The following is a 9,944-nucleotide window of genomic DNA, read 5'->3' as shown; positions in this document are numbered from 1 at the left end:
TTAACATCCATTTGAAAACAGAATCATAATCCAACTTAAGGAAATGATATTAAAATTGTCCTAAATGTGCAGTCATTGGAGAAAAGAGTTAAAATTCCACTCACTTCACATGGAAAACGTCATTGTTGAGCCTCAAGCCCTTGCATCACAGAGGGACGAGGGCAGCGTGCACAGTTTTGTATTACTCTGACCCATGATGTGTATACTGTAGACTACACTACATGTATCACTACACACACACACACGCAAATGAACAAACCCCAATATACACACCTCTCAACCAGGCCACTTTATCCCCCTTTCCCCCGTCCCCTGGCGTGGATCAGCTGTCCAGCTTTTCACTGTGTATTCGTCCATCAGGGCTCAATTAAAGAGAAGCTTGGGCAGGCTCTTTGTTTGAGGTCTATGAGCTGCCCTTCAACCAGCAGATGGAAATATGTTGAGAGGAAATCTGGAAGCGACTCCAGCCAATGAAAAACCTCTCCGCCACCGCCTGTACCACCTACCGGTCAGACTGCTGCTTGGACGCCACAACACCTGGAGGCTGTTTTGCATTCCCCTACTTCAATTATAACCACCAATACAGCACACTCATACACACATATTTCATGCCAGCTTTCCTCACACATATTTCCGCACACACATACCTATGTCCAAACACACACACACACACACACACACACACTGCCCTGTAGGAAAGAGAAAAGAATAAACCGTGGTTTATCCTGGTCACGCAGCTCTTCACTGTGGTTACACTACAGTCTGAAGAGAATCCGTTTGTCAGCTCAGTTTCAAGTTAAGGTTGAATATAACACTAGATTATCCCGCAAAATCATTTGATGCAGGTAATCTTCAATTCAGTATACCTGTCCACGGATGATGAAATGCACAGTCACTGAAATGTTTATTTATTGAATCAGGACAAGTTTGAGCATTGATGAAGGTCAGGTAATGCTGTGTTTGTTCTTATGTGTCACGTTTTGTTTTACTTCCTGTCTTTGTGTGTTTTTTCTGGCTGCAGTTGTGGGAGTGTTCCAAGGGCCACAAAATGATTAATCTACTTATTGAATATGCAAAAGTAGAGAAGATAGATTCATATTTTCTGTGATAATTGCAGGATATTTAAGAATGACAAGAAAGAAAACAAAATGTTGGTTTATCATAAAGCAGCTTGACTAAACACATGAAACATACCCTGTCCCTTGCTTATTGGTACTTAGATTATTTTTGTATGTAATTTAACTGTCATAATAACATAATAAATGTACTTATTTTAACTGAAACCTTTTACAAAACCTAACCAGACTACATCTGCTTCACAGCATTAACAAACTTAACCTCGTGTGTGAATCATTGCCTGATCCTGCAACACACTTGGCTTGTTTTCCTGCCATTTTCCCATACTGATATAGTATTTATTGTGTGATGTCGCATGCTGAACTTTGTTATCCAACCTAATCCACTCTGATGCATGTTGGATTTCTCAAAAATAATTGATTTTTATTTTTCATTTTTTATTTACATAGGCAAAGGAACCATTAGCAACATCAAAAGTCGGAAATAAAAACAATTAAGTAAAATTTGTCTAAAAGAAAAATGAAATAAATGCATAAAATAAAAAAACAAAACAAAACAAAGACAATGATGACAGACCAGCAGAAACGACTACAGTGCAGTCACAGCAAACAGAAATCAGCCAATCAAAGTGTTTTTCAGAAGGTGCATTTTTGAAGTAGTGTGTGGTATGTGTTGAATAGCTGTACAACTGAATGTCTGCTTGTCATTAATTTTACAAGACTTCTGCTTTCAAAGCAGGTCATTGAGTTATAGCTAAATCCAATAATAAAACACAGAGGCAGTTAATTAATAGGACAACAAGAAGACACATTTAGAGTGTTACATGTACTACAACCATGACCTATCTTAAAGGATTTTGAAGACATACAGTTTCTTCAAATTATGTAGAAAAGGGTCTTGGGGGAGTTTTAATTCATTGCTTACTGGAAAGTCTCTATATTATATCCTGAATCCTACGCAAGATACTCATCAAAATATTTATCATTTCAAGTCAAACTTCAAGTTAGTAGAACAAAACTTGTGCATTTAAATTAAGTTAATAAGAAAAGATCAGTTACTTCCACTGCATTGCAGTTTTTTACAGTAAGGACTCTGTTGTCAAGCTTGCAGGTGCAGTCACTTATGTGTTGGTTGTGCAAAGGGATTTCAGCAAGTGCACAGTGAGGCAATGGATGATAATAAAACTTAGCCTCAATACAAGCACTGCAATTACATCGGATTAATGTGAAACTGGGGAGGTCACAGCTCATTTGGACAGCAGCCCAGAGTCTGACATTTGCATAAATCAACAGCCAGCACCAATCGGCTTCTCCATCGCTTTGATCAGCTGACAATCCACCGCTGCAGACTGAATAGAAGAGAGCCGAGGCTGAGTGGCACTGACACTGACAAACCAGCTTGTCTGTTTCCTCCTCAGCATGAATACTGTCCAGTGTCCAAAATGGCACTAATAATTAAAACGTACCACCTTTTTAATCAAATTAATTCTGAACCTATCTCATCCACTTTTCAGTGATTGCTTCCACCGAACATGAAACACAGCGTGTGGCAAATCAGTCTCTCATTTGAATTTCTAAAGAGAGTTTGGACCAAAGTCACAGCATTGACTAGAACTGGTTTGCATCTTGATGGTTCAATTCAATTTTGTTCAATTAATATTTTTTCTCTCTAATTATGAAAGCAATGTTTCCCTCTCTTGTGGTTAACAAGAACACATCAGATAATACCAGTACTACTTTCTGTTATGACATATAAGCTGAATAATATGTGGTACAGTTCAAAACAGAGCAGATTCTAAGTGTATCACCAGTACTTCATCTCATATTTTGGTGCTCAGGTGCTGCTTTCTGTGGTCAGAGGGGAGTGAACAGGTGATTTTTTTTCTCTTCTCTAACAGCCTGATGGCTTATCATGTTATTAAAATAATAATCCTGTAACAGAAGAGGAGCACAGTGAAAGCTTAACAGTCTGCGTCACCAGCCTATCCAGGTCATAACCTTTCCCACAATGTCATACTGCCTCAACATCATCTCTGTCACTCCTTACTGTTTGTTGACTAATAAGTGGAAAGAAAACAATGAAACATCCAAATATGCATTTCATTCTTTTAATGGATCCACTGTACTACATTATTACAGTTATTTTATAAACTAAGAAAGAACAAAGTTTGCTGTTCATATCCCACTTAGGGTTTAAAAATTTGGAGAAAAAAACAAAAACAAAAACAAAAAAACACCCCATTGGCTTACATCAGCACATCAACTCAAGACTTTACGCCCTGACTGTGGTATTCAGTCAGTACATAACAGTAATTTCTTCCATTATGTAACATCCTCGTTTTTCCCCTTTTACCCTCTAGTGCCTATATGGGATGCACACATAAGAGTCTTTTGTCATTTCATATGAAAAGCTCAGATTATGTGAGTGTGCTGTGCAGTGAAAATCAAGTCCTCAAGATATTTTCATTCTTACAAAGCGTTGAGGGGCTGAAAAGAGATGGTCTATGTAGTGTATGTGTTAAAACCATATCTACTACTGACCCTTTCTTGTGTGTAATCACATATGTATCTATAACATGTAACTGCATTGTTAAAATGACCTAAATGTCAAACGTTGATCTGATTCTAAAATATCATGGAAGTGGTCATGCAAACAGATTTTTTTTGGCCTCTTGGGGGCAGCAGAGACACACTGTAAGCACAATGCTAGCATATTATCAGCTTTAAAGGGAAAGGTTTGACATTTCAGGGAAATGTCAATCTTTATTCTCTTTTTTGCTCGTGGTGACCTCAAAGACTCCAGAAAAGTACTGCACCCAGTCAAGAATGGTTCTGCACAGAACAGGTTTTTTGGACAAGTTAAGCTCACATGAAACAACATCTGAATGAATGATTTTTAGAGGTGCTGGTAGGATGATCATGTTATGTCTGGACAGAAAGGGCTGAGAGTAAACAAAAACAGTAAAACTGCAGTCTGAACAACCATGGCAATGAGCTGGAAGTTGACAAAAAGCTCCATATAGCTGAGGGAAACTGCAGAGTTGGACTGTGCTCTCTGTGGGTCCATCAAACATCACATTTCACTTATTGGCAGTGATATGATTGATTGTAAGGCCAAGATCTCTCAAATCATAAATAAACAAACATAATGTTTCAGCTTTGAATACCACAATAAGAACCAGAATGTATTTAATAATAATGCCAATAATAATAATAATAATGAGGTGTGTTTTTGGGCAGACTATTATTATTATTATTATTATTGTTATTATTACTAGAATGGTTATTATAATTATTATAAGGGTTGTTTCCTGACCAGTGACATGGTGAACACGCGGAGTGTCCAAGACGCTACTAACAGTATTAATCCTCACAGCAAATGGAAGAAAGCAACTGTCTTAGGGTCATTTCCTCTAAAGAGTCCTCTCGTTATTGGCTTGTTTGAGTAGTGCTGCTAATGGAATACAGATGCACCTGCTTTGACAAGGAAAGCAAGAACCATGTGTATCGTATTAGGAAAATACTACTGATGAAATGCTGCACATTGAATAATACAGGAGTGGGCCAAAAAAAGAAACATACGCCAGTGTAACGCATGTTTTTCTCATGCAACAAGACTTTATTTTGAAAACATCTAGATTGTGTATAAATGTAATTTTATTCGCTTATTTTTAAGGACGATCACGTGACCTTGACAGATAATTAATGCGGTTACTACGAGCAGTTTTGGATCGGTCTCGATGAAAGTGATGCTAATAGAAGCTGCGGGGTCTCATTACATTTAGCCCACTCCGGCAGAGTTAAAATTAGAAACTTTGCCGGAGCTCAGGGTTCAGTGAACTGACGCTCCTGGGATGCGGAGAAGCCGCGCCCACCCGGACCACTAACAGAAAACTGCGCTCATCAGGAGGAGTCCAGCAGGGAGCCGGAGCCGCAGCAGGTCCGTCACTTCCTCAAAGAGGACTTCTCATTGTTTCAGTACGATCTGATCTGGGAAATACATCTCATCCAAGACAGCACGGACACAGATGTGAGTTTGTAGCTGTGTCTTTTACTCTTATATATTAATACAGATGTGTTTTTGCGCTATTGCCATACAAAAGGTAAAGAGTACACGTGGTATGTAAATAAAATGTATAAGACAGTAATAGAATTAAATGTACTGACTTAACTGTTGATTATTGGAAACACTGGAAAATGGCCCACATTATGCAAAATAGAAGCCACTAATATCCAGTTTTCACTACTCAAATACTTACTAAATGGAAAAGCTTGTTTCATTAACTACCAATTAATACCGAGGCTCAGCACAGAAATATGTGCAGAATTTATTTTAAACATTGTCATCTTTCCTGTCAGATGTGATGATGTTGCTGGTGTTGCTGCAAATTCAATAGTCTGCATACCTCCCATGAAACAATGTGGACTGTGGTGGGCACATAATGTGGAATTCTCACATCAGTGAGCATCAGAGAGATGTGCCCTCCACAGCAGACTGCTCCCTCTCTGTCAGCCTCTGTTTTACACACGGAGCTAATTGTTTTGTCTTCTTGCAATGTAGATCTATGCAGATGAATCTTTTAGAACAACTGCATGCATAAAGGCTCATGTATATATTTTGTCTCAGGTCCCTTTGGCACTACCAGCCTCCTGAACAAAATGCTGACTCTTTGGTGAGGGTCAGAAAATGAACTCCTCCTGCTGTGATCCTCCCGTCATCATGTATCAGCAGAGCTCAGGATCTGACCTCAATGCCAGCTGTGACTGGCTGCCTCCTCACTGTAACTGGACATCAGTGGATAGAGCGCCACAGCTGCCTACCTTTTCTACAGCGGCCAAAGTCAGAGTGATCATTACCTTCATCCTGTGTGGCATCTCCACTTTCTGCAATTTGGCTGTGCTGTGGGCAGCCAATGGTCAAAAGCGCAAATCCCATGTCCGAGTCCTGATCATCAACCTGACTGCAGCCGATCTCTTGGTTACCTTCATCGTGATGCCCGTGGATGCTGTATGGAACATCACAGTTCAGTGGCTGGCTGGTGACCTGGCCTGTAGATTCCTGATGTTCCTCAAGCTACAGGCCATGTACTCCTGTGCCTTTGTCACAGTAGTAATTAGTCTGGACAGACAGTCAGCTATCCTCAACCCTCTGGCCATCAGCATGGCCCGAAAAAGAAATAGGGTCATGCTGATGGTGGCGTGGACTATGAGCATCTTATTCTCAATCCCTCAGGTAAGAGCAGCTGACACAAGTTTGACAGCACAGGTGATTACAGCTGGTTTGATTTCATTTAAACACAGACTGACCACTTTGAGGGAAATGATTCAGGTTTCACCCTTAACCTTTTCAGGCTAGTTCAGTTAAAATAAACTCACATCATTTGAGCAGTAGTGAAAACTGTCACAAGAACTCTGGCCTGGACCAAACAAACCGAGACCGCCTGAAAAGGTTTGGTCGACTGTCAAGGACTCTGGTGTGGTACAGCTGTGATGTGAAAGTAAACGAACCAACCAAGCAGATGTGTGATTTTAGCATGACTTCAGAAATTGAAGTACTGAGAGAAATGCTGGGTTGTAGGTTGTGAATCTGTCTTGCATAATCTTTCAGTAGCACTGTGCAACAGAAACCTCTCCTCCACGATCCCTACAGTACTGTGTGCAGGCTATAGGTCTTTGTATCTGAACAATATGATATGATACATCTGCATACATTATCTCATAAAGGTATTAAACTGCACATGCAAAAAGAAATTAACATCTGGCTTTACACTTACCTGAATTAAATTCTTACACATGGTTCATCATTATTGTTAGTCACACATCTACGTGTATTTACATAAAATGTGGAAATGGCTAGAGGCTTTGATGCAAGAAAACCTGCTGCATGCTTAAGGGGACCATAGGGTCTCAGTGTTAGGGATTAACTCTATCACTGCGTTACACGTGGATGGGAATCTCTAATCCTGGCAGTATATATGCTTCACTGTAACCAACAAGAAATCATGGCAGCCTAGCATGTAACACTGTTGCTGAGGTTGTGAGACAAATGCAGAAGTGTGGGGCTACAGTCCAATCCAATCTTCAAACAGGATGCTGATGTTGGATGGTTCTGTAAAAGACTGGTTTACATCCAAGGGCAATATTTTGAAATGTTCAGTACTGGTGTTTTTAAACAGTATTTCCAAAAATATCCACATGTAGTTTATACAATAAGAATAAATCTTAAGCTTCAGTTCAGACACAGGTAGACAACAGCAGACAGCAGCTTCTCATTTCTAGCTAGTGACCAACAATTCTGCCTGCTGAAATGAGCTGTCACAGATTTTTGTCTGACTTCTAAATGTTTCAAGTTGACTTGTTTTAAAATCCTGTTAAAGAGATTGTTACACACACGATATAAACTGAAAAGCCTGACGTTAAAGCTGCCTGTCAAAGGGAATGGGAAATCTTCAGCAGTTGAGGAGCCGTGCAGGAAAAATGAAAATAGTTCTGGCAGTGCTAGTTAGACCTAGTATTATAAATATGATGAAGGAGAAAGTAAGTCTAGTCTTTTATTTAATTGTAACACAGGGAGTAGACTTATGCTTTGTTGTTTGTATTTTCAATCAGTGTTTTAACCTTTAATGTTACAAAAGAAAAGACTTAATGTGTGATGTGGACTACTGTCTTTGGTTAACATAATTCTATTGAGGATAATGCGTTTTGCTGAGCTAGCGAGCATCAACTGGAAAGGACAGGGCTGCTGATGCTAACCCAACTAAAGTTTTTTTAATATAATGTCTAACCTCACAAAATGAAATGCTCCATGGCCTTGGTAGATACCAGATGACATGTGCTGGTGCTAAAATGCTATCTTTATTTTTAATTCCACAGATTTTCATTTTCCATAATGTGACCATCACCTATCCAGCGAACTTTACTCAATGTACCACTAGGGGGAGCTTTGTCACTCACTGGCAAGAAACAGCATACAACATGTTCACCTTTTCCTGCCTATTCCTGCTGCCACTGGTCATAATGATTATCTGCTACACCAGGATCTTCATACAGATCTCCAAACGGATGACAAAAAAGAACTGTAAGTTCACAGCTGAGCTGAGTGCTGGTTGTTGTTTGATCAGAACATAGTCATGAAAAGATAGAACATTGTTAAATAATTACTTTTTATTTCAGCTCACAACCCAGCTCAACATTCTTTCTTTTTTTTAGTGTCCTCAAATGAGCCACATCTCCGCTGCTCCAAGAACAACATCCCCAAAGCTAGAATGAGAACTCTGAAAATGAGCATCGTCATAGTGATCTGCTTCATAATCTGCTGGACACCGTATTACCTGTTGGGTTTGTGGTACTGGTTCTTCCCAGACGACCTGGAGGGAAAAGTCTCTCACTCCCTCACCCATATTCTGTTCATCTTTGGGCTTTTCAATGCCTGCCTTGACCCGATCATCTACGGCCTGTTCACCATACGCTTCCGCAAGGGACTGAGGAGCCGCTACCGTAAAGCAGAAGTGATGTCGGACCTGGAGACTAACGCAGTGATGACAGAGTCTTTGAAATGTACTGCCACTGTTTTGCCCTCTAAAAGAGAGATAGTCACTGCTGAAAATGACAGCATCTGTGGGCAGGCTGAGGCAAAATCCTCTGATAGTAGGTGTCTGACTGTGTTCAGTCAAGGAGGAGGAGGAGGACAAACTCACCATTTCAGCACTCAGTGCACAATATAAGTATACCATATTGTTAACTGAACTGGGTGAAATATTTCAGGTTTTTTCAGTTATATCTGTTTACTGGACATGTTCACATTCATACCTGACAAGCATGTATAGAATAAATATGAAATCAGAGTATTTCTACCACCTAGACGTCTAGATGTGTGTGTAGCGCTTGAGGCTGTCTGTTTTACTTAGAGGTTATATAAGATCTTTCTGAACATATTAAACATGTTTGGAGCTCTGTGTTGTGTAACTGGCTCCTGTTTTAGTTTACCACATACATTAACTAGTCTGGAAAAAGCTTCAGGACTGAATGAAAAATGGACGGTCTTCAGGGCTGTATAAGTATCACACAAACCTTTGGCAGAAAACTACCAAGGTCATGCTACAGATGCCACAGATAGAACAAATCCACGGATTAACTCTAATCCATTCTCTGGTTAAAGTGTCACTCCAGCTTTTTATTATGTGAGGACAGTGCGGATTTGTATGTACAGTAAGTTAAGTCTAACAGCTGTATCAGATGTAACCACACCATATGTCATATAGTATGGTGCATAATAACATGAGCCTGATAATGAAGCAGCTAACTATGTACCCACACTGTGACTGTCTTTTGTCAAAAAGGCCTTCAGAAGTTCCAGATTTTATTGCATTCTAGTAAAACAAGTTCTAAAAGATCACATTTGTGTTAGTTTATTTATCATGAGCAATAGTCTTAAAGTCTTAAAGAAATAACTGCCAGCTGTAATAATGTGGAGATAATGCAGGGAAACTGCTGTAGGAGGGTCTTGTACTACTGCATAATAATAATAAATAAATAAATCTTAAAGACAGACTACTTTTACATTTGCCACCACGTCATATCTCACTCCATTAGCTGTGTTATGTAAACAATTTGACTGCTGCTGTTCATCGGGATTGGCTGTAGGTGTCAGTTTCAGGTTGGGCACCTGACTTTGCAGCCCACTGTTCCTGTGTGTGTGTGTGTGTCCACTGCATTTAATTCGCTGGGTGTTGCATGTGTGTTCAACCAACGATGGGTTAAATGTAGAGGAAAAAAAATCAGCGTATGTAAAAATATACTGCCAATAAAGCTGATTGTTGTTCTGCTCCTTCTCAAACACAGGGCACACATTAATCAACCAAACAGGTT

General features: G+C 39.7%; 1 protein-coding gene across 1 annotated transcript; it reads left to right on the top strand.

Annotated features, from left to right (window-relative positions):
- Positions 1-4,733: 4,733 nt before the first annotated feature.
- LOC124067022 (gonadotropin-releasing hormone II receptor-like) lies at positions 4,734-9,571 on the top strand. Its single transcript, XM_046404055.1, has 4 exons — positions 4,734-5,106; positions 5,704-6,309; positions 7,950-8,154; positions 8,286-9,571. The coding sequence occupies exons 2-4, from the start codon at positions 5,764-5,766 to the stop codon at positions 8,798-8,800; spliced, it is 1,266 nt and encodes a 421-aa protein (XP_046260011.1). The 5' UTR covers positions 4,734-5,106; positions 5,704-5,763; the 3' UTR covers positions 8,801-9,571.
- The last annotated feature ends 373 nt before the right edge of the window (positions 9,572-9,944 follow it).

This window comes from Scatophagus argus, chromosome 1 (genome assembly GCF_020382885.2).
Source record: "Scatophagus argus isolate fScaArg1 chromosome 1, fScaArg1.pri, whole genome shotgun sequence".
In the NCBI taxonomy this organism is placed as follows: Eukaryota; Metazoa; Chordata; class Actinopteri; family Scatophagidae; genus Scatophagus; species Scatophagus argus.
This window is presented reverse-complemented; position numbering and strand designations above follow the sequence as displayed.